This window comes from Petromyzon marinus, chromosome 45 (assembly GCF_048934315.1).
Source record: "Petromyzon marinus isolate PM22_M1 ecotype Great Lakes invasive population chromosome 45, UKy_Petmar_22M1.pri1.0, whole genome shotgun sequence".
NCBI classification, from domain to species: Eukaryota; Metazoa; Chordata; class Hyperoartia; order Petromyzontiformes; family Petromyzontidae; genus Petromyzon; species Petromyzon marinus.
Genome location: NC_133711.1, coordinates 983,689 through 1,009,220, shown reverse-complemented (window position 1 = coordinate 1,009,220; position 25,532 = coordinate 983,689). Strand labels below are relative to the sequence as shown.

Below are 25,532 nucleotides of genomic sequence, written 5' to 3'. Positions count from 1 at the left end.
ACTCGTAAACGACTTGGAAAGCCGCCACGAAGATGCTACGGACGCCGACAGACAGAGAGAGAGAGGGAGGAGGACACGGCCAGGGTCCGGACACCCTGGGCCGCCAAGTTGACTGTGGGCACCTGCAGGGGCTGCTGTCCGACATGAGCACCGAGTCCTGGCTGGAGGCGGCTCCACGGAGCCGCGTGGGCCTGGCTGCCCTCTCGCGGGCCTGGCTCCCCTCGCCCCGACGAGGCCCTCGCCCCGAGCTTGGGCCGCTCTCGTCCACCGACGCCTCGTCCTCCGAGCGGTTCATCTTGGTGTGGTAGTAGCTCATGATGCTCTCCTTGGAGGGAACGTTCCCCTGCGCACACCGGGCACGCGCGTTACGTATGTAAGCGTGTGCTGAACTTCCTTCGCACCGTACGTAGCCGACCGTGCTAAATGGCACGCGCACGTACAAGTGGCTAACAGCATTCGCCAATCATAACCCCTCATGCGTCAAGTCGGTCTGAATAGGTGCTTGCGAACAGCATTCGGCCCGACAGCCTAAAAGGATGAACGGGTGATGTGTTTGTCGGGAGGTTGGTGAAGCTATGTGGGGGAGGTATGTGGGGGGGTAGCGGTGGTGTAGCGGTCAGCGCACTGCGCTATGAACCTAGCGACCCGGGGTTCGATTCCCGCTCACCAGCGACGTGTGTAAACATCGCCACTCGCGAGACAAAGGCATGGTGGCTGGCCACCCGCCCCCTCGGCTTTCATAGGTGCTCACAGACAGCACTTGTCCCAACAGTGAGTTCAGGCTATACGCCTTTTTGGAAGGTATGTAGATACATGTATAGACAAGAGAGAGTTAAGTTCACGCGGATCTGTCAGGGTGCTTAATTCCACGTGCGACACACCACATCCAGTATACTTCTCCGTGTGGCTGAGTCATGTACCTCCTCCAGTCTTTATTTTATTGAATACAGAGCTGCTATGCAGAGGCTCGAAGGCCCAACACGTTAAAAGGGCAGCAACAAACAGCACGACCGCAGTTGTCACAGGTAAGAGTGCAACACGTTTCTTGAGCAAGGTGACTATGAAGCACTGTGGGGAAAAGAATCGTGGAGCAGTGCGAGGGAGAAACAGAAAGGGAAGCGTTGTGACCTGCGGCGTGGTGAACAGACGCGGCGTGGTGAATGGACGTGGCGTGGTGGCCGGACGTGGCGTGGTGAATGGACGTGGCGTGGTGGCCGGACGTGGCGTGGTGAATGGACGTGGCGTGGTGGCCGGACGTGGCGTGGTGAATGGACGTGGCGTGGTGGCCGGACGCGGCGTGGTGAACGGACACGGTGTGGTGAACGGACACGGTGTGGTGAACGGACACGGTGTGGTGAATGGACACGGTGTGGTGAACGGACACGGTGTGGTGAACGGACACGGTGTGGTGAATGGACACGGTGTGGTGAACGGACGCGGTGTGGTGAACGGACACGGTGTGGTGAACGGACACGGTGTGGTGAACGGACGCGGTGTGGTGAACGGACACGGCGTGGTGAACGGAGACGGCGTTGTGACCTGCGGCGTAGTGAACGGACGCGGCGTGGTGGCGGTGACTTTGAGTGCTCGCCGCTCGGGTACCTTCTTGACCTCGCGCGACAGCATGCAGCGCTCGATGCGCAGCACGGTGGAGATGTTGGCGTACTCGCGCGACACCGCGTTAAGCCACTCGACGAAGGAGTCGAGGAAGGCGAGGGACAGCACGTAGGTGAACTTGACGATGTAGAGCGCCCGCCGCACCACGCTGTCTACGGTCACCCGCGGCAACACGACCTCGCCGCGTCACAACGGTGCGACCCCAGTCGCGCACATACACGCCACACACACGCATACATACACGCCACACACATGCCATACATACACGCCACACACACGCATACACACACGCCACACACACGCATACATACACGCCACACACACGCATACACACACGCCACACACACGCATACACACACGCCACACACACGCATACACACACGCCACACACACGCATACATACACGCCACACACATACACGTCACACACACGCATACATACATGCCACACACATACATGCCACACACACATAGATGCCACATACATATGCCACACACACACATACTTGTCACACACATATGCCACACATACACGCCACACACACGCATAAAGACATGCCGCACACATACATGCCACACACACTTAGATGCCACACACACATACATGCATGTGTAGTGTAGTTCTCCTTGACGCCGATGAGTATTACGAAACCAGATGGAGACCAGATCTTTACTCCGGGCTGCTTGCCGTTTATTCACTTGTGCTCTCTCTTCACTCTCCCTCCACTCCACACTTCCACCCGTGGTGGGTGCACGCTACACCCCATCCCTTCACCCCTTCCTCAACTACCGTGTCAGGGCTACCCCTCGGTCTCCCCTCTCGTCTTCTCCAGGCGGGAGGTCAACCCACACCGCCTGAGAGCGAGGTCCGACCTCATCAGCCCGTAGCCCCCCCTTTTCTCTCTCTCTCTCTCTGCCCGGGACGTCTTCCTTCCTCTCTCCCCCTCTCTCTCCAGAGGCCCCCCCTCTAGATCCCCCCTGCCCGGGGCCCCTCCCTTTCGCCAGCTCCCCCCTTGGCGGACGTCTAACGCCCCCTCTCCCATCATGCCTCGACCTTCCGCGACTCCTCCCTTGGCCTGCACCTCTTCACGCGCTCGCCCCTCGTTGGGGACTCGTGGAATTCACATGGTACACACACACACACTTACATGCCAAACACATACATGCCACATACATACCACAAACACATGCATACATGCCACACACAGGCAAAACATACATACCACACATACATGCCACACAGTCATGCCACACACATACATGCCACACTCACACATACATGCCACAAACAAACATACATACATGGCACACACACACACATATATACAGGCCACACACATGCATGCATACATGCCACATACACACGTATATGCCACACACACGCACACATACATGTCACACACACGCCACACATACATGCCACACACACATACATGCAAGGGCTACACACACGATACGTTGATATCCATGAGTTGGGATCCCCTCTGACTACTCATTGGTTTTGTCGGTAAAGTCACATATGTAGAAATACAATAAAATTATATTAAAACAAAAAAACAATCACGACGTTTCGATCACAACGCAAGCGATCTTCATCAGGTGTCAAGAGCAAATCACGGAGGTAAATACAACAAAAAAATGAGAGACGAGAATTCAACAAACCTGAAAAAACATTATGTGAAGCACATCCAGTCAGGCCAACAACAAAGTTAGACACTTCCTGGCGGACCACGAATTTCAGAAGAGTGTTAAATTTCGTGTTCAACCTTTGGATTGCACATACCAGCAAGATAGAATGAAAAATACGAGGTACACGGTCAGTAGAAATACATATACAAGTCCACCAAGAGGTAAGGAGGGAGGAAAGACGGACAGGGAGGCAGAGAGAGAGGTGGGGGGGCGGAGGGATGAACAGAAGCTTAAATAGGAAATACGGTTGGAGGGGGGTAGGGGCCAGAGCGAGAGCGGCAGCTCAAACACGCACATCTTACACATACAAAACGGCAGCTCAAAAAATTACCACCTCTTGTAAATACAAAACGGCAGCTCAAAAAAAATTCTCGTCTCTCATCTTTTTGTTGTATTTACCTCTGTGATTTGTTCTTGACACCTGATGAAGATCGCTTGCGTTGTGATCAAAACATCGTGATTGTTTTTCGTTTTAATATAATTTATTGTATTTCTACATACGTGACTTTACCGAAAAAAAAACAATGAGTAATTTTATGCAGTCACGAAAGCTTAATACTTTATTATCACACTTCTACGGGGAAGTTACCGTTGTAATTATGTGTAAGATGTACCCTTTTTTGAGCTGCCGTTTTGTATTTACAAGAGGTGGTAATTTTTTGAGCTGCCGTTTTGTATTTACAAGAGGTGGTCCTTTTTTGAGCTCACGTTTTGTACGTGTAAGATGTGTGTTTGAGCTGCCGCTCTCGCTCTGGCCCCTCCCCCCCTCCAACCGTATTTCCTATTTAAGCTTCTGTTCATCCCCCCCCCCTCTCTATCTGCCTCCCTGTCCGTCTTTCCTCCCTCCTTACCTCTTGGTGGACTTGTATATGTATTTCTACTGACCGTGTACCTCGTATTTTTCATTCTATCTATGCTGGTATGTGCAATCCAAAGGTTGAACACGAAATTTAACACTCTTCTGAAATTCCTGGTCCGCCAGGAAGTGTCTAACTGTGTTGTTGGCCTGACTGGATGTGCTTCACATGTTTTTTCAGGTTTGTTGAATTCTCGTCTCTCATCTTTTTGTTGTATTTACCGCCGTGATTTGTTCTTGACACCTGACGAAGATCGCTTGCGTTGTGATCGAAACGTCGTGATTGTTTTTTGTTTTAATATAATTTTATTGTATTTCTACATACGTGACTTTACCGAAAAAAACAATGAGTAATTTTATGCAGTCACGAAAGCTTTAATACTTTATTATCCCCTCTGACTGTGCAATAAGTGCCGGATCCCCTCTCACCCGGGCCCTCCTCCTCCTCCCCCTGGGTCTCGTCAGCAGGTGATGTTCCATCGTCCTCTTCGGGGATGTCCACCCTCACGTCGGTTGCTCCTTAACACATCATGCACCGCGTGCCAACTGTTAAACCATCGCAACGCCATCGCACAAAGACCCCCCGCATAGCCTTTAACAGACTGTTGGGGCAAGTGCTGTTAGCGAGCACCCGCGAAGGCCGGAACGATACACGAGGGGGTGGGTGGCCAGCACTGCGCCCGACCGCCTTTGTCTCCCTCGTGATGATGTTTACACACCGCACCAGGTACTCATTTGAGGCTGAGTCGACCTAGGGGAGGCCCAGGACCGGTTCAGATAATCCTCACCGGTGTTGGCCGTGAATCGAACTTGGTTCGCTGGGATCGTAGCGCAGCGTAGTGCTAACCGCTACACTACCACTCCCCACTCACACACACACAGCCCACAAATTGCATAAAACTAACACAGCACCATCACAACACCATCAACACACTGCAACGGAATGTCCCACCACACCATCACACACTTAACATCACAGCATCACCACATCTCCACAGTTGCTGAAAATGCCGCAGATACTGAAGGTAGTTCAGGTGGGGAATGTAGTGGAGCTACTGCAGATTATGGAGATAGTAGAGCTCGTGTCGGTGAATAAGATAGTGAAGATATTGGAGATGGTGAAGGTGGAGGAGATGGTGGAGGTGGTGATAGTGAAGGTGGAAATGATGAAGATGGTGTAGGTGGTGAAGATGGAGATGGTGAAGATGGAGATGGTGAAGGTGGAGATGGTGAAGGTGGAGATGGTGAAGGTGGAGATGGTGAAAGTGGAGATGATGAAGGTGGTGATAGTGAAGGTGGTGATGGTGTAGATGGTGTAGGTGGAGATGGTGAAGTTGGATATGGTGTAGCTGGTGAAGGTGGAGATGGTGAAGGTGGTGAAGGTGGTGATGGTGAAGGTGGAGATGGTGAAGGTGGAGATGGTGAAGGTGGTGATGGTGTAGGTGGAGATGGTGAAGGTGGTGATGGTGTAGGTTGAGATGGTGTAGGTGGTGATAGTGAAGGTGGTGATGATGTAGATGGTGTAGGTGGAGATTAAGTTGGAGATGGTGTAGCTGGTGAAGGTGGTGAAGGTGGTGATGGTGAAGGTGGAGATGGTGTAGGTGGAGATGGTGTAGGTGGAGATGGTGAAGTTGGAGATGGTGTAGCTGGTGAAGGTGGAGATGGTGAAGGTGGTGAAGGTGGTGATGGTGAAGGTGGAGATGGTGAAGGTGGTGAAGGTGGAGATGGTGATGGTGGTGATGGTGTAGGTGGAGATGGTGGTGAAGGTGGAGATGGTGATGGTGTAGGTGGAGATGGTGTAGGTGGAGATGGTGTAGGTGGAGATGGTGAAGTTGGAGATGGTGTAGCTGGTGAAGGTGGAGATGGTGAAGGTGGTGAAGGTGGTGATGGTGAAGGTGGAGAATGGTGTAGGTGGAGATGGTAAAGGTGGAGATGGTGAAGGTGGAGATGGTGAAGGTGGTGATGGTGTAGGTGGAGATGGTGAAGATGGTGATGGTGAAGTTGGAGATGGTGTAGCTGGTGAAGGTGGAAATGGTGAAGGTGGTGAAGGTGGTGATGGTGAAGGTGGAGATGGTGAAGGTGGTGAAGGTGGAGATGGTGATGGTGTAGGTGGAGATGGTGTAGGTGGAGATGGTGTAGGTGGAGATGGTGAAGTTGGAGATGGTGTAGCTGGTGAAGGTGGAGATGGTGAAGGTGGTGATGGTGAAGGTGGAGATGGTGAAGGTGGTGAAGGTGGAGATGGTGATGGTGTAGGTGGAGATGGTGTAGGTGGAGATGGTGAAGTTGGAGATGGTGTAGCTGGTGAAGGTGGAGATGGTGAAGGTGGTGAAGGTGGTGATGGTGAAGGTGGTGATGGTGAAGGTGGAGAATGGTGTAGGTGGAGATGGTGAAGGTGGAGATGGTGAAAGTGGTGATGGTGTAGGTGGAGATGGTGAAGTTGGAGATGGTGTAGCTGGTGAAGGTGGAGATGGTGAAGGTAGTGATGGTGAAGGTGGAGATGGTGAAGGTGGTGATGGTGAAGGTGGAGAATGGTGTAGGTGGAGATGGTGTAGGTGGAGATGGTAAAGGTGGAGATGGTGAAGGTGGAGATGGTGAAGGTGGTGATGGTGTAGGTGGAGATGGTGTAGGTGGAGATGGTGAAGGTGGTGATGGTGTAGGTGGAGATGGTGTAGGTGGAGATGGCGAAGGTGGATATGGTGAAGGTGGAGATGGTGAAGGTGGAGATGGTGAAGGTGGAGATGGTGAAGGTGGATATGGTGAAGGTGGAGATGGTGAAGGTGTTGAAGGTGACGATGGTGAAGGTGAAGATTGTGTAGGTGGAGATGGTGAAGGTGTTGATGGTGAAGGTGGAGATGGTGAAGGTGATGGTGTAGGTGGAGATGGTGTAGGTGGAGATGGTGTAGGTGGAGATGGTAAAGGTGGAGATGGTGAAGGTGGAGATGGTGAAGGTGGTGATGGTGTAGGTGGAGATGGTGAAGTTGGAGATGGTGTAGCTGGTGAAGGTGGAGATGGTGAAGGTAGTGATGGTGAAGGTGGAGATGGTGAAGGTGGTGATGGTGAAGGTGGAGAATGGTGTAGGTGGAGACGGTGAAGGTGGAGATGGTGAAGGTGATGGTGTAGGTGGAGATGGTGTAGGTGGAGATGGTGTAGGTGGAGATGGTGAAGTTGGAGATGGTGTAGCTGGTGAAGGTGGAGATGGTGAAGGTGGTGAAGGTGGTGATGGTGAAGGTGGAGATGGTGAAGGTGGTGAAGGTGGAGATGGTGATGGTGTAGGTGGAGATGGTGTAGGTGGAGATGGTGTAGGTGGAGATGGTGAAGTTGGAGATGGTGTAGCTGGTGAAGGTGGAGATGGTGAAGGTGGTGATGGTGAAGGTGGAGAATGGTGTAGGTGGAGATGGTGAAGGTGGAGATGGTGAAGGTGGTGATGGTGTAGGTGGAGATGGTGAAGTTGGAGATGGTGTAGCCGGTGAAGGTGGAGATGGTGAAGGTAGTGATGGTGAAGGTGGAGATGGTGAAGGTGGTGATGGTGAAGGTGGGGAATGGTGTAGGTGGAGATGGTGAAGGTGGAGATGGTGAAGGTGGAGATGGTGAAGGTGATGGTGTAGGTGTCGATGGTGTAGGTGGAGATGGTGTAGGTGGAGATGGTAAAGGTGGAGATGGTGAAGGTGGAGATGGTGAAGGTGGTGATGGTGTAGGTGGAGATGGTGTAGGTGGAGATGGTGAAGGTGGTGATGGTGTAGGTGGAGATGGTGTAGGTGGAGATGGCGAAGGTGGATATGGTGAAGGTGGAGATGGTGAAGGTGGAGATGGTGAAGGTGGAGATGGTGTAGGTGGAGATGGTGAAGGTGGATATGGTGAAGGTGGAGATGGTGAAGGTGTTGAAGGTGACGATGGTGAAGATGGTGTAGGTGGAGATGGTGAAGGTGTTGAAGGTGACGATGGTGTAGGTGGAGATGGTGAAGGTGGATATGGTGAAGGTGGAGATGGTGAAGGTGGAGATGGTGAAGGTGGAGATGGTGTAGGTGGAGATGGTGAAGGTGTATATGGTGAAGGTGGTGGAGATGGTGAAGGTGGAGATGGTGAAGATGGTGTAGGTGGAGATGGTGAAGGTGTTGAAGGTGACGATGGTGTAGGTGACGATGGTGTAGTTGGAGGTGGTGAAGGTGTTGAAGGTGACGATGGTGTAGGTGGAGGTGGTGAAGGTGTTGAAGGTGACGATGGTGTAGGTGGTGAAGGTTGAGGTGCTGGAGCTTCACCGTCACGTGGCTTGCTGCGCTGCTTGTCTCTCTGCCTGTCTCTCTGCCTGTCTCTCTGCTCGCGATGGATCTGCTTCTTCTCGCGCTGCCGCTCCTTGAGTGCCGAGCGCGAGTCCGTAACCCACGCGTGGTAAGCAAACTGAGACGGAGGACGCACGCACACACAAGCACGCACGAGAACGCGCACACACGCACACACGCGTAGAAGAACGTGCATATGCGTACGCACGGGCAGACGCGCACGTGCGTATACACGGACGCGCGTGAACGCGAGCCCTCACAGACCACGGACACGCGGACACGTGCGCGCGCACACACACAACGCACGTGGACGTACACTGAGGCGGGGATGGAGATGGCGTTGCAGTAGGTCACTGGCAGTCAATTAACTAAATATGCTGCCGCATTAGAACGCAGAGAATTGAATGTGTGAGAATTTTAATTGAGATCAACAACAATAATAATATAATTAAAAGGTGGAAATGATATGTAACTTTAATAATTAATATTGTTCATTTTAATAATAAAACATAATAATCATCATCATTCATAATAAAGGTTTTTGGGTTAGATCGTGTTATTTATAAATGTGTCGCAACCCTCCCCACTCGACACCGCCAATCAGTAAAAAATGTGTCACGTTGACAAAAGACAAATAGTTCACTACTTTAGCCCACCAGTGTGTTGAAGAGTGAATCTACAACATTAATTTTTTTAATACAACGTTTTGCTGGTAATTACATCCAGCATCATCGGGCAAATCGCAAATCGTCCGATGATGTTGGATGTAATTACCAGCGAAACGTCATACTTAAAAATTGTAAATGTTGTGGATTCACTCAACACACCGATGGGCTAAAGTAGTGAACTATTTGTCTTTTGTCAACGTGACATATTTTTTGCTGATTAGCCGTGTCGGGTGGTGGAGGGTTGCGACACATTTATAAATAACGCGATCTAACACAAAAACTTTTATCATGAATAATATTGGTCGCGAAAGCCTCCTACTACATGTTAAACATAATAATAATCAATTAGATCAATCTTATTGGCACATACTCATTCCAAACGAATCTCTAAGTCCTGAAATAACGACCACGGGTGGATTTGTTTTCGTCGAAGTTTAATGACAACTCCCCCTTTGTCACCGCCACAACGATCCCCCACAACCTCAGGTGAGGCAAAACTCAAACAAGAATCCCTCCACACAGCATGGTACGATGTCGGACATGGCCCTGGAAGATGACGACTCGGAACTTCTTCCATAGCCACTTCAAGAGGCAATGTCTACCAGCCCGACACCGGATGGTGATCCTTCAAGCTCCGTGGGGAATGATCAGTTTAACATGCGGTAAGGAGGCTTCCACGACCAACAGGGTTTTTTTAGTTGCGTTAGATCGCGTAAATAATATGATAAATATTGCTATCTACGCGAGCTAAGCCTAGTATGAATGACGATCATCAGCGCCGGGCCCCACACTCTGACAAATGAGAAGCCAAACGCACCACGGTGGGTGTCGAGACCGCACGGCGAGCAAAGGACAATAAATGCGATGCCTCAAAACAGTGGGGGGGGGGGGGGCATGGAAAACGTTTACCGCCATATTCAAACGTTGTCGTTTAAAAAAAAAAGACACGTGCAGTCATTGTAAATAATAATAAAAATTATTAATGTTCTGAGGGTGTTATGGAAATTCTCATTTACATTCGTCTGGGGGAAAAGTTAAATTCGGTTGGGAATTTTCCTCAGATTTTGGATTTGGGTTGAGATATCGGCACACTTTATAGCCGAGTGTTGTCTATAGCCTGAAAACTATTAAGGGCGGTTTATAACTTTAAATTATTATATTATTAAATAGTGTTCCAGGATCAAACACTTTCACTTTATAGCCAACACCATACTTTGGTGACAATGTAACCCTTTCGTGCTGGACTCGGCTGAAACTCAAGCTTTATCAGGTGGCAAAACCTCGGGCTTTTAACAAATAGGACGACCCATGAATATTAATATTATTGGAGCCTCATTTAAACCTATAACTACTTTTATTTTACCAGGTAAGGCCCACTGAGCTATATAGTTATTTTCAGAAGCGACCTGGCCACAAATAATAGCTTAACGAAGTACCTTATCACGTGGAAATTCATAGCAGCCAAATACTCTAAACGCATGTTTCTAAATGTGTAGGGAAAAAGCGGAGGACCAGGAGAAATATCCACGTGACCACGGGGAGAGAGACATGCAAACTCCAAATATACAGCAAGCGTGAGGGTCAGGACCGAACCCACGACCTCCTGTATACCAGGCGAGGTAGTCAACTTCTCACCACCGCGGTGCCCAAACCTGGCTGATCAATGTTGAGCCGAGGCCCTCATCAGTGTCGGCTCAACTCTCTGACAACGGCTTTAGCCCCCCTGAGGCGCCCAGGCCACCGCACACGTGGCGCCTTGCGGCGTCGCGGTGGTCTCAAGTGTCCCCATTATTTTGAGGCGTCGCAACCGTTCGCGTTGCAGCACAGACGCCTGCCAATGTCACCCACACAGCGGCGCCACAGGGATTCCCCGGGCTTGGACCAGTGACCCCCCCCATTTCCCCCATCCACTTCGGAACTTTCCTTCAAGATGCCTGACGGGAGTTGGAACGTGTTGCCCGTTTGCACAGAAAAGGAGCGGGATTTTGAGATAAAAGGGGCATCTTTCAGATGCTGTTCACATCTCTGGAGTCGGAAGAAGTGGATGGTGATGTTTGTTTCTGGGTTCCCTGTGGCTCCACTGAAACCGGGTGCGTTGGCTCGGAGTGTTACACACACGCTTCATCTCCATGAGCCGCATGGCAAGTTCCAACAGATTGTCCTTCCCTGCCTACTCAGGCATAGCAACTGCGTCCTGATGGGAAATGTTTTCAATGAACAGTTATTCAATTTTGGCCCCCAACTGTTCAATCGTCAAGTTAGCCAGGGAGCTGATATATCGTGAAAAGCACTGAAACATCGCCACAATGGCACAATTTTGGTGGACAAAACTTACTAACAAAACCCACAGAGATGGACGCGATTGGCCTGGTGGAAACTGACCACAGCCAGCCTAACTGGCCCAAATACAGCGACGTGCTCATGGAGACAAGCTCGGAGTCAACCAACATCAGCCGATGGACACGACGCGTAAGCCATGGATGGATGGACAAATGGAGTTTTCATGGAGCTTCGAGGTCACGCTCGTATGGACTGGCCCAGAGAGACTCATGCACATGGGTGGCGTCTCAAGAGTGCCAGTCGACAACACGGCAAGCGCGTTGGTGGGGGCAGAGGGACGGGAGAGACCGAGAGAGGGCCCCCCCCCCGCGCCCCAGCCTCCAGCACAAGCACAACGAATGGGTGATGGATGGGTAATCACCAACAAGCTTTGATTTAAAGCTTTCGTGCCCCTAAACCATCGACGCACGCCTTGGCAGGGCGGAGTACATGATCAGCAGACGACACATTGCGTGAGTTGCGTGGCATTACAGAAATGAGTATGCATTAGTCAGGAAAACCCAGAAGCGTTAAATCAAGTTGTAACGATAACTTGGAGATTATGTATTTAGTGCCACTCAGGCATATCATTAAAATAAATACTCGTGCGTACACATTGCAATGATATACCTCAGCCAATAATCTAATATCCCGCCCGAAGATACTGACATTTCTCGAGAATCGGGGCTCAGTGTTTATGGCCGACCCTTGAGAAGTATGCAACTTGGCGTTACCATGGTTTTCCATCTCCACGGAAACGCCAAGTGAGAATCGCATCACGGTGCTGTGCGACAGCGCCTTAAGCAATGTTGGCGCCTACATCAAAGTGCTCATTGCCAGACAGTCCACGACGTTCGTGCATTTGCTGACGGGAAAACGCCACTTTAAAGAACGTTGGGGATAGACCAATAACGAGTGGGGTGGCAGGGTTAGTGGAGGACATTGCCCTCTCCCCATTTAGCTACACCAACAATATTCCGATTCCTAAACTCCTTCTCTAATCCACGTTTTTTGTTTATGTCACTCAAAATTAGTTCAACTTCACATCGTCAGGGAATTGGCATGGTTTAGCCATTGACGTTCCAGGATTTAATTGTCTGTCCTGTTGGCCCAGTAGGGGGCACAGGTGGTGCATCTACCAGTCATCTCAGTCAACCCACGGCACCTGGGTCTGTCCCGTGACCTCCTGCCAGCGGGCGTTCGACACTTGACGTGGTCTTAACGTGCACATAGCCTGGTACAAGTGCCGTGGTGACGTCACCGCCACTAAGCGGTGAATGGCGGTTGTTGTATAATAAATGGCATGTGCAGTATCGCGTGGGTGACTTCGCTTTGAATGATTTTTTCCTATAATATATAAAATCTTAAAATAACCCAAACTGGAAGAACGTTGTTAATGTCCTAATTTGTAATTACATCACCACACCCATCCCGCAGCAAGGGGTAGAGGCCCGTCCTTCTCAAACTCCTACAAATCCACAGAGAATCACCTTGGCAGCAAGGATGACACCGCAGAACTACTTGTGAAATAATTTTAAAAGGCCATTCTTACCCAACACTGGACGGTGCTCGTTACAACTCTAAACTCGTAACCTCCTTTGTTTTGTGTGCCCTTTGGTGAAGAGTCTACACCACGGGTCGGCAACCCGCGGCTCCGGAGGCCGCGTGCGCCTCTTTAAGTACTGCTTCGTGATGTTTCGTTTTTGTTTGAGGCAATGCGCGGGCCCCGCTGCGTCGCGTTGTGACGTACGTGCACACCGCCGACATAAACAAAGCCGGTGATAGACGGCAGCGGACAGACAGGTGGGCAACGACGGACCCGCTGCCACAAACCCGGCAGGGTCCCACTGGAAGGGGCCAGGGTGTTTTTTTATGACGGACCACCGTCTCCCGTATTCACCGTCTCTCGTATTCACCGTCTCTCGTATTCACCGTCTCTGGTATTCACCGTCTCTGGTATTCACCGTCTCTCGTATTCACCGTCTCCCGTATTCACCGTCTCCCGTATTCACCGTCTCTCGTATTCACCGTCTCCCGTATTCACCGTCTCCCGTATTCACCGTCTCCCGTATTCACCGTCTCTCGTATTCACCGTCTCCCGTATTCACCGTCTCCGGTATTCACCGTCTCTCGTATTCACCGTCTCTGGTATTCACCACACGGTGCAGCGCGGCTCTTGACACGGTGATTTTCCTTTTTTTTGGCCGAATTAGAAAAGAATGGCTTCTTCTTTCTATTTTGGTTGCCGACTCCCCTGGGCTACCACCAACCACTCGGTGACATTAAAGGACGCGGCAGGAGCCCTGCAAGCGACAGCTTCGTGGCGCCCGCTCGGCTCAAACGGCAGAATCACGGCCCCTAGCCCCCCCCGAGGCTGTTAATTGGCCGCGAAGGCACCGCCGCCGCCGCACTTTATGCGGCGGTGACTTCAAACGCCGAGCGCGGTCACTCGGCTGCACTCGCACGGACGCCACCGTCACCCCCCCCTGCCCCCCGCGTGTCCCTGCTTCGGGCAGCGACCCGCTCTCCCCTCCCCCCAACGTCACGTCAACGTCTCTCTCTCTCTCTGTTCTTGTACCTCGCCCTCTATGCATTAAAATCTCTGAGTGTACAAGGTTTTAGCTGCAAGTTCGCTTCGTACAATTTGGCGTAAGTTTTGCGATCACGGTGATCCTGCGGGCAGAGCGAGCGGCCTGCAAATCCTGATTGGGGGGTTAACTCAGCCCATCCCCCACTTAAGAGGTCAATATAATTGGTACCACTTTGTGGCGAAGTCAACGGTGGTTGTACTGTGGACTAGACTCACCCCACGCCATAGGAATGTGGAAATTCCACCACTGACTCAGGGATGCAAATAGAAGACGAGAACTGCCTCAATGTCCATTTGAGCAGAAAACCACATCGGCTTTTGACGGCAGTGCTGCTGTGTCATTTACCTACACTGATGGGTAATGTTTCACTTTATTGTAGGTATGGCCCAGTGCCATATACTTTTATTGTCTAAATACTGTTCGTGTTAAAAGGTCCAATGGAAGCTACAGAGTAGTTGGATATGGCACCAGTCTCAGGAGGAACAGAGAAAACACGCAGGGAGTAAGTTAGTGAACTATTAATGTTAAGAAATCCACAGAACACAGTCGTGCAGACCACCTGCATTCATGACAGCAGACTCATGCTGCAAGCTAAAGATGCTGCAAGTTTCCACCAAGTTTGGATTATAGAATTCACAACTGATGCTAAATGGAAGTCTTTCCGAAAAAAATTTCGTGCAAGTTATATCATCTTTTTTCTCTCATGCATTTTCTCCAGCGTTTTAGAAGTAACGGTTTTTAACAAAGAACCCGTGTCGTCCTTCCATTTTCTGTTTCTGAATTGCCGGCATCAAAGAGCCACTTTTGGAGCCACTGCAACAGCCTCCCCCATTGTAACACCAGGGGGCAACTTCTTTACAACATTCACGGCCGCAATTCAGCAGCGAGCTCTCACAACTAGTCTCCTGCAACTTGACGCAAGAGCTACCCTGCTCCACGCAGCACGGAACACACACTTCGCGATGCAGGCGCGGAGGAGCGGTTGTCCCCTTGGTATTCCTAGACTTGAAAGGGGAAGGCAGGAAGGAAAAGCTGAAGGAAAGGCAGAACACGTTTGCCATGCGAAGACCACGCTTGTGAGAATGTCCACTGGAAGCCACCGGACATTGAGCGTGAGAGAATAAATAGCTCATGCAGGATAAGAATAGACTTTTCCGAATGCTGCAACGAACACGCACAAGGCAATGTCCAGCTGTCAATAGCTTCTCCATGCTAAATGTGAGGCAATGTCACGGACTCTGCTGTCACTAAGGTGAGTTATGCTGTACCACTCCAACAATCACGCAGACCCTTCCAAAGTACAAACTATGGACGTGGAGCAATTTCGCACCACATCTTAGCACGAGGAACTGCAGCAACGGCCCAATGTGTTGTTTTTGTTGTTGTAACGTTTAAAAGCGATTCAAATATGAGCACATTATTTGACCAACCACGATTGATTTGTAAGATCAGTTGCAAAGGTCAGAGGTACACCATTTTCGATCCCAGCAACTCGTGATAACAGCCGAATGACAGGTCACACTCTGGGATGTGACAGCCAAAAGCTGTGCGAAGGCCAACCGCCTCTTACCACGACCACACGGCACCTTCAGGCCGGTCTCACCCATCACTCGCCTGCTGCTGGACGAGCGTTGAGAAGGAGGCCTCGCTCAACGGGGGCATAAAATGTACGCAAGTTGGATTTTTTTGTGAAATCGCAAACGACTGGGACCAAGACCGTCATTACACTCACGATTATTATTAACCGGTTCCGTCGCAGGTGCGTGGGGCCATGGGAATTAAAGATCTCGGTGCTACTGGCTCGGTTTTGGACGTTAATATTTACACATTGCGTCATCTGAAACGACTGAGTCACCCGTGGCAACTTAACTGAAATTAATATTTTAAGTCAGCAGTGAACATTCTGCAAGCGTGGTTGCCAAAACAAATAGCAGAGAGCGAGGGGGGGAATACCAGGACGCAAATGAGGGAGATCTGAGAGGGGCATGCTGGTGTGGTGTGTGCCTCTCGTCGATTTCGCTAAAAACTATTATTTGTGTTATCATCTGAGGCCCCACTAAGCTATACAGCTCTGGCTATCACAAATAATAGCTCAACGAAGTGGCTTATCATCATCGTGTGGAAATGTACAGCAGCGAAACACTCTATAAACGCGTGATGTTGAGTCTAAATGTGGAGGGGAAAACTCGGCAGACGCGGCCACAGGGAGAGACACATCCAAATATACAGCAGCTGCAGGCGTCAGGGTCGGGATTGAACCCGCGACCTCCTGCATATCAGGCGAGGTAGTTAACATCTCCAAGCCATCGCAGCTCCCCTAACACGTGTGCGCTTGAGCAATGTAGTAAGCCACTTCAAGATCATGCAAGCGACAGGCGGACCTCGGACAGAGAGCTCGTGTCAGGCAATAGGAGCCAACCTCCGCATAGTGAGCTGGGGCAAAGCAGTAAGCTGGTGTGAGCAACCACGTGCGCGGAGTGCGCGTAGTGAGCGGAGTGAGCTAACGATACTTTGACCGTGAGCGCAGAGTGCAAGTTCGTGCGGGCGTGAGCCGGGCGTGAGCCGGGCGTGAGCCGGGCGCAAACCCCCCCGGGCGCCACGCGGCAGAGGAGCTCCGCAATCCGCGAGGCGGCGGCTGCGTGGAGCGCGAGCAGGAGAGGAGGGTGGCGGCAAGGAGGGTGGCGGCTCAAGGAGGACACGAGGGTGGGGGCGCTTACGGGCAGCGTCGGGAGGCTTGACAGCTGTGGGGAAGGGGGAGACATGCCCGACTTAAAACACGGGAGACGCGCCGGGCTGGGTGGGGGGTGCAACGGGAACCCGTGGAGGCCGTCGGGGGGGGGGGGGGCGATCGCTCCGTCGCGACCTCCCCCCCCACCCCACCGCCGTCAGCGCGCGGGGTTTGGATGAGGGCCGAATTGATGGAGGTCAATTTTTGAACTCCACACCAAAACGTCCCAGATGTAAGCGTTTGAAAGCCGCGGATGGTCGTCAAGCGTCACTGCTAACCCGTCATAAAACGTCTGCACATGTTGTTATGTCGTTGTTTTTTCCCCCTCCTTTTCCAGGAGGGCCTCGCTTGGGAAGTTTGGTACTCAATTGGCTGATTGTCCGGTTGCTCAAGGAAACTGGGATGCCCAAAGAAAAATCCACGTTTACGTGGAAAGAAAAATCGAAAAGTTCACACATATGAAACACAAACCTACTTTCTGCACTGCCACTTAGAGATATATTTTGTTTACCTGTAAGAATGTCTGCACAGCAGTCAGATTATACAAATACAACCCCATTCAACCATGACATACTTTTACACAAACCTGTATTCATACATAAGCAATACAGACGTTTCATAAGGAACGATGACGCACATATCAAACGTCACACTTGCCCAACCCGCAAGGCCACCATCACTTCAGCTCAATCCTCAATGGCAAGACGAAGAAAAACCCCCTGTACAGCCTTCACAGACTGTAGGGGCAAGTGCTGTTAGCGAGTAGCACTTATGAAGGCCGGAACAGCACACGAGGGGGTGGGTGGCCAGTACCACGCCCGGCCGCCTTTGTCTCCCGAGTGGCGATGTTTGCACACCGCGCCAGGTACTAATTTGAGGCTGAGTCGACCTAGGGGAGGCGCAGGACCGTTTCAGATAATCGTCACTGGTGTTGGCCATGAGCGCGAATCGAACTCGGGTCGCCGACGGGTTTATAGCGCGGCGCGCTAACTGCTACACTACTGCTCAACTACAAATATACACACACACGTAGACGCACGCACACACGCACGTGGACGCACGCACACGCCCACGTTTGTCACGTTAGATTGCTTATTCAGGTGCTGTTCGAGAGCACCTATCGAGAACCTGCATGACGCATAAGGCTGTGGGCCAGTGCCACGGATGCCCAGTCACCTTTGTCCCACGAGTGTTGATGTTTACACACCACCGCATCAAGCACTCACATTTGGCTGAGCATATCCGGGGGGGGGGGCGCGGGGAGAGGTGGGGTGCACCCCTACCCACACCCCCACACAACACGCCGTGGGGACGGGAAGAGAGGTGCAGAAGGCACGCATATCCAGTACAAGCAGATATCAACGTCACGTAGCCGTGGTTCCTAGAGACAATGCACATTAACTACTCTCGCACATGAATAAATGAACGCGTTGCAGCACACTGCGACCCATGAGACCCTCCTCACTCCACACTTCAAAGCGCACTTCTGTACAGCCCTGGGGGATGAGCACCACCCAACGGGCAGATGGAATGGATGGAGTCAAGCAATGGGACACACGTGGAATGGCTTCAATGAGATGGGGAATGATGACCGGTGCCCACACTTCGCGCGCCCGCCGGCTCCGCGGGTCGATATATTTTGTCGCGGCAAGTGAGCCCCCGAAAAAGGTTCCGGCGTCAAAAGACGTCGCGGCTTATCGCCACCGGGCGACGTGAAGCGAAATGACGGTGCCCCCCTTTTAAAATTAAGAGTCAACCACCAAAGGGGGCTCTGGGAGAGCAGCTGGGGTGGCATGCGCGAGTGGCCGGGCGGGCGGGCGGGAGCGTGGGTACGGCGTGGGGCGCTCGCGTGAGTGGGATCGTAGTACCTTGAAGGCCCTGACTAGCCAGCGCAGAATCCGGCCAGGCAGGGAAAGGATTGACTTTGGCAAGGCTATTAATGCGGAAAGAATCTTTCCCAGCGCTTGCTATAGGAGGGGGGGGGAGGGGTCGAGTAGGGGGAGGATGGGAAGCAAGGGTTAGTCAGCATTAGTAAGCCGGTTGCAGAAAGGTTCGCACGCACGTAGTGCAATCTTATAGCACAGAACATTGAGCATTTGCATTGAGAAAGCACAACGGCAATAGAAATCCATAGAAGTACGGCAGTGAAGGCTCTGCCCCACGGAGTGTTCGCCCTCCACTAACCTACCCCCCCCCCCACACCGCTCCGCATCACTTACCGGAAAGACATCCCCAGCTGTGGCAGGAGTGAGCTACTGGGAACACAGCCGACCTCAACGGTTACCATCATTCACTCCCTCCCCCTCGCCTTGCTCGCCACGACTCCAGGGCCAGAGCAAAGAGCCTACACCAAAGCCCGATTTGACAAGCGCAGTCCGGGAGTGCCGCGGGGCTTGATTTAGCGTGAAGACTAAAAATCCTGTCCTGCTTACTGCCCAGTAAAACCCTCTCGAGTTAATCTCATGTGCAAGCTGCCTTCACTACTTTTGTGTTCAGTAGTAATACTTGAGAGTACGTAACTTTTAGTTTTATATATTTGTCGTTGGATATTTTTAAAATGTGGTTTTGAGGAATTTTTGCCATTCGCACAAAATTAGCCGCTGTTTCAAAAGAAAGAAAAAAACTCTTATCACGTAAATTTTTATTTAAAACTTTTGTGACTGCAAAGTCACGTAGATAGAAAATATTAAAATTAAAAAAAACAAAAATATTTTAAAAATGTATTAAAAAAATTATGTTTTTAAATTACTTTTGTATTTGTGTTATTTTTATTTTAGTATTTTCTATCTACGTGACTTTACCGAAAGAATCAAAGAATATCTTATCACGTAGTCCATGACAGGAGGCTGGCATCACCATCTCGAGCACCTCGCCTCCGAAGCAGCGATCGCGAGAGTTCGCGACCTGTGCCTCATCACGCCAAGTCGAAGCGTCTCGGTGCAACCGAAAGTTTCACTCCAAGTAAAGATAATCGCCGCCACATTTCACACGTGTGTGTGAAGTGTGAACGGTGAAGGGCTGGGACCCCCGTCAGTGGTGAGGCACTTCCACAGATTTCTATTGGAACGGTGGAGGGGAAGGGGATGGTGCAGCCAGTCACCCCGCTTAGTCAGCGAGAGGTGGGCATCACAACGGAGACAAATACAACAGAGGACACGTCATTGTATGCATACACACACGCGGCACGTGTCGGTGCAAGCGTACTCACCCATGCACCCCTCTGTGCATGTGCAAACAACGTGCGGTATGCACACGCACGCATGCACGCACGTGTGCAAAACACACGTGCGTGTGTGTGCGTGCACACATGCGACATGTCCGTATGCGCTGAGCCTTCCGTGTGAAGTATTTAGTGTCCCAAAAATGATGTCTCTACAAATCTGTCCCCTGGTCCGTCTCCCTGGGTGTTCTTTGTGCATTTATCCTTACCTCTCTCCATGTATATGTGTCTCCATGTCTGTTTCTGTGCCTCTCCCTTTGCGTGCATGTCGTGTTTCTGTGTCTACGTGTCGATGTCTTTACCCCGTACGTCTATATTTGCATCTTTGAGTGTACAATTCTCTGCATCTCGATGTCTAGTTTGCATTTCTCCGTCTATCTGTCCTGTCTCTCTGTGTGCCTATCTGTCTACAGGGCCATACTTGGCGTGCATGTACACACATACACATGTCCACATGCATGTTAAAATGTACAATGGACACATGTACACTCGTGAACATGCATTCATGTTCATTGAAAGGAGCAGAGGGATTGGTTGCGACTTAAAACTGCATAAGCATTGCTGGAGAGGGTCACCTTCAATCAACACAGCTGGAACCGAACCTAAGTACACTACGAAATTACGCCCACATAACAATCTATGGGCATGTATATAATACACAAGTCATTAACACAGATGGATGTGAGAGTTAATATTTTGGTCTCTGCAAAATAAAAAAAACTGTTAACCAACGTAACATCACTACGGAGGTTTGTGCCGCTGCTGCACGGCCCTCCCACGGAGCGTGTTCAGGTCGCGCCGCGCGTCGTTCGGCACGACGTCCGACGTTTTGCTCCACGTGCCGGGAGCTTCTTCAGGAACGGAATAGTTCGGCTGAATTGTTCCAATTGTTGTGTTACAACCCGAAAACACAACTGAGATCTGAGACGTCTGTTTTTTTTTTTAACTAATCTCTGCTTTACAGCAAATAACAATAACAACACGCTTTGGTGATGTAACCAAAAGTAACGTGATGTATGTATGTTGAACTTCTTTCACACCGTACGTAGCCAACCGTGCTAATCGCAGGTGCGGGGCAAGGACAACTCAACATAAAAAGCAAGTTTTAAATAAATTAGTTTTCAATCGAGATTATTTAAAAGTGTACAGCTCCAGTGGCTTCCTAATGAGCTAGTTGGTGATGTAACTAACCGAGCCGCTGTCTGGATCTGACCCGGACAGCGGCTCGGTGAACCCGGCGGCGTCGTTAGCTCATGGAGTCGTCTTTTTGAGCGGGGAGGGGGGGCGTGTGGAAAGTGAAAGAAGCCGATTTGTTCTCTTGAATTGCAAAAAAAAAAATATCTAAAAATCTGGCTGAGATTTTGATTTAAAACATTTTAGTTCAACGGACCGGTTCCGTTCTGTGGTGAAGCGGCCAGCTGGCAGGCATAGGCTTGCGTTGTTAGTGGGTTAGTGGGTTAGCGTAGCGGTGAAGAAACGTGCACAAACGCCGCACTCATAACCTCAGTACTCATTTTAGACTGAGTCAACCTACGGGAGGGCCCTCGCCAGGTCTAGCTGGCAATTAAATGTTGCGTGCCATGGCCAGCAATCAAACCCTCGATCATTGCTAGAATTTTAAGGCAGTGGCACGGACAACACCACCGTCACACCCAATTCTCTTTGTCTAACTCGTGCACACACAATGCAGGCACTCAGACACACGTACACAACAATACACATTCACGATGTTTAACAGTCACACACACGCGAGCACGCGGAAAAAAGCCCGTGCATACGAGCACACACGCGCACGTGTACGCACTAGCGCACGCGCGCACGTGTACGCACTAGCGCACGCGTGCACGTGTACGCACTAGCGCACGCGCGCACGTGTACGCGATGCTCACATGCGCCGCATTAAGGTGATCTCTGGGGGTTTGACGGCGCTCGGCAGAGACAGGGCCCTGCATTGTGCGAGCGTCAGGACGCGTGCGCGACCCACCCCCAGCCACACAGCTGCCACTTGGCACTCGCACAAATACTGTGTCTACCTCCAGAGCGGGAGGGGGGCCGGGATGAGCGGGGCCCTGGGGCTTGCCAAGGTCAGGCGGCGAAGGCCGATGACTTGCACGAGCCCGCGGAGGGCGGGCTACAGGGGGTACTGTGTCGGGATTCATCTCCCTGGCGTCTTAAAACACCGTCTACGTTTTCAGCTCCACTCGGCGTTTGGGCGTTTTGAATTGACAGCTTCAGTCTCAATTAGGTTTATATATTTTTGTACTCAACTATTGTCAATTTCGGTTACAGATCCAGAACATGCGAGTTTGATTTGTGTCCCTTGGGTGTTAATTATCAGTCACGTCACGACATGCGCCACGTGAGAAGTCTTGAAAGGGAACAGGTCAAGAACGAGACAAGTCAGAACCGCTCCAAACGTCTCGATGGGTGTCTGGACTTGGACGGTAGGGATGGCTACAGTCTCTGGCTTTGGCTCGGTTTGGTCAAATCGTACGAATGGCTATGGCCAAATTGAGCTCCGGTTGCTTTGCAGACTCATGATTGGACTCAGCTGAGACTCAAAACGTGCTTCAATTGAGAACCCTTGTGTGTAGCCCAGTGACTGGGCCCGAACCCAGCTTCTCAGGGACGTTGGGTCAGTGCCCCGGTACGAACCACAGCGCTATGACAAACACCCAACCGTCCCGTGCCAAACCACTTTTCACCTTCCTGAGTTATCAATTGCACAGCGATTAATCTCCCAAATGGCATTTTGGTGATTAATTACACCGTACGTGTGTAACAGCACGTGTGAGCACGTGTGTGTGTATCGACGAGTGGCAGCCAAAACAAAGTAAAGAGATCGTCAAAGTCACGCCTGACTCACGTCTGTGGGGTTTTTGTATTTTTATCTCCAATTCTATCAATAGCACGGAACATTGAAAAATGTGTCAAATGTACAGCTGCAAGCTTTTGTTTTTTTGTGTTTGCTCTTACAAGCAATATCTATATTTATTGTGGTGATAACGTATTCTTTTATTACCCGGTCATTTTTACAATTGCACTGTTTATCTGCACTAACATGCTTTACACCATACTTTATTTATTAACTCTTACACCTGGTTGTAAATAACGTTGACGTGTGTGCGTATTTTTATACACGAAGCTTCTGTACAGGCTTATGCAGCACAGCAATCCCCCGGCTTCCGTCGGGGGCATGGTTTCCTGAAAGGTGCGACGACGAATATCGAAACGACGTCAATCAAAGCGATTCATTTACTGGGCAGTCGGTGGTGAAGGTGAAGGCTGAGAGGCGACAGATATCGAGATAGGACGGAGGATGCCGTCAGCGACGCGAGTGTGGGTCGAGGCAAAGCAAATCGGGCAGCGGTGGTATTAATAATAAAGTGACGACGTATTTTATGAACGACGTAAAAAGGGGGAGACGTAAATCGGGGCGTGACTGCATTCAGGCTGAGGGCAAGTGCCGTGAGAACGCTCAACTCACAATGGGGACAGATTGTGGTCAAATGTCAATTCACGCCTCTCGTCCCTTCTGGGTTTGTGATGTCACCTCCTTTTTTGTGGCAAGTCAACTGTTGGTCTTCCGACGGAGAGAATGACACTTGCCGTGCAAATGTGGAATTTCCATCCTTGTCTCTGTGGTCTCAGCTGTGGCTATCTATGCGCCGTCTCACCAGACGAAAGTACGGTGCACATCTCCAGAATTACGTCAGCCACCAAAGTCCTCCGTGACACGACACTTCTCCTGCCCGTCACTTTAGCGGACACCTCCACTGCTCCGAGTGTCGACGCTGCAGAGGGGCCGACTTTCTTTCTGCTATGGGCGAGGTGTGTTTACTTTGCAATGGGCTAAACTAATGCCAAAAAGGTATACTGTGAGAAAGAATCATTTCAAAAAAGATTTGTAAAAATTATTCAACCGCCACTCATCAAGGTATTTGGCCGTGCTGCACTGTACCGTGTATGCATTGAAACTAATCACACTCGCTTACGCACGATACATACACTGTGCCGTACATTAAAATACTTTGGATACAATACGCATTCACCTGCAAATATAGAAACATTTCACGTGCGTGGTTAAGAAGTCATACAGAGGATAAGCCACTTGTACATTTCCATTAGCGGAACAAACAACGGACATTTGGAAGACGCCCATCACGTTGTGCGGACACGCGTTCATTAGAAACACACCTTGAGCTGAACGCGCCAACTGCAACACAGCACAGCACTGGCATGGCCGAACGCATCATCATCATCATCGACGACGCCGCCACCGCCGCCGCCATACACGGCGACAACATTCAGGCAAGCCTCCACGGAGAAAACACCTCGATGTGTCAAAAACAAAAAAAAACCTTGTGCAGCTGTAATTACATTCGTAGCATATCTTGGAAGTATGGGATTCTTCCCACAATTCTTGTGATGAGGAAGAGCACTGGCTGTGGTCATTGCTATCATCTTAACCGTTACTATGAACCTCCTAAATATACTCAATGGCCCTTTGGTGAGTGTGATAAGTGCCAAGTTTCGTGTGAGGGTGGAATCTATTTACAAACTGGAAGGGTCTGGGAGGCCCCAAGGACTTGGAACTCGAGAGAAGAACCTGGAATTAAATTTGGCCAGACCTCAGAAACTAAATGAAGACCCAATTAAGATTGGGAGTAGCTCATAATTTGAGTTAAGATTTTTTTCACGAAACTCTAGCTATGCTAGGAGTACCCCAGGACCTTACAAGAAGGCCTCAGGCCGTATTCCGAGTTGCGACTCGGCTTTGGTTCGGTCTCGAACACTCAGGCTCAGTTCAGGCTTGGACCACTCCGTCGCTTTCAAAAATGCACGAGGTGGCCTGGCTCGGGCTCAGCTCGTGGCAATCCTGGGAATTGCAGGGACAATGCCCACAGCCAGCAAAACTTAAGCGTGGCTTCGAGCCGGCCTACTTGAGCCAAGCCTCAGCCGAGCGGAGAGCAAGTGAAAAAGGGAGGAGCTCAGACCCGGAGGAGGTGCGGAGCGGTTGAGGAGGGCCCGAGATGGGGCTGCGGGACGGTGGAAGGCCGCGGTGGCAGTACCTGGAAGGCGCTCTTCTTCTGTGTGGCGGCGCCGTCTCGCTCCTCGTCCTCCTCCTCCTCTTCACTGTCCGTCTCGAAGAGGTAATAATCGCCAGAGCGGACCACTTGACAGTAACGGGATCACGCGCGCTCGTTAAAACCGGACTCGCCCATCGCACGCACTTACCGCGGTCCCTTTCACGCCCGCTCCAGCCGCATTCACCGCAACGTGCGCGCCCACTGCAGCCACCCTCGAGTGCCCCCCTCCGCCACACAACACGTTCAAGCCCACTCGATCGCTCGTCACGGCCACAGAGACGACAACGGCGGGATGACGCGCGCTCCTCACGAATGCTCACAGTGTAAGCTGCACTTACACTGATGTCAACCCGGCGTGTGGCACGGTTACTACGGGCGGAGGTCATGACGGTGGTTATGATGAGAGCACAAGGCTGAGTGATGAAGACATGAGGTTCTCTTGCAACCTCGTAAGACACAAACCAAAGAACAGACAGCC

At 51.0% G+C, this 25,532-nt stretch overlaps 1 protein-coding gene across 1 annotated transcript in view; it reads right to left on the bottom strand.

The window, feature by feature from the left end:
• LOC116952108 (piezo-type mechanosensitive ion channel component 2-like) overlaps positions 1-25,532 on the bottom strand; it is a 154,005-nt gene that overhangs the window by 35,089 nt on the left and 93,384 nt on the right. The window contains exons 27-32 of the mRNA XM_076074014.1: positions 25,037-25,140; positions 16,734-16,757; positions 8,418-8,556; positions 4,591-4,680; positions 1,603-1,769; positions 123-343 (exon numbers count right to left, since the gene is read on the bottom strand). Coding sequence (XP_075930129.1) covers positions 123-343; positions 1,603-1,769; positions 4,591-4,680; positions 8,418-8,556; positions 16,734-16,757; positions 25,037-25,140 — 745 coding nt within the window. The remainder of the gene's footprint in view (positions 1-122; positions 344-1,602; positions 1,770-4,590; positions 4,681-8,417; positions 8,557-16,733; positions 16,758-25,036; positions 25,141-25,532) is intronic.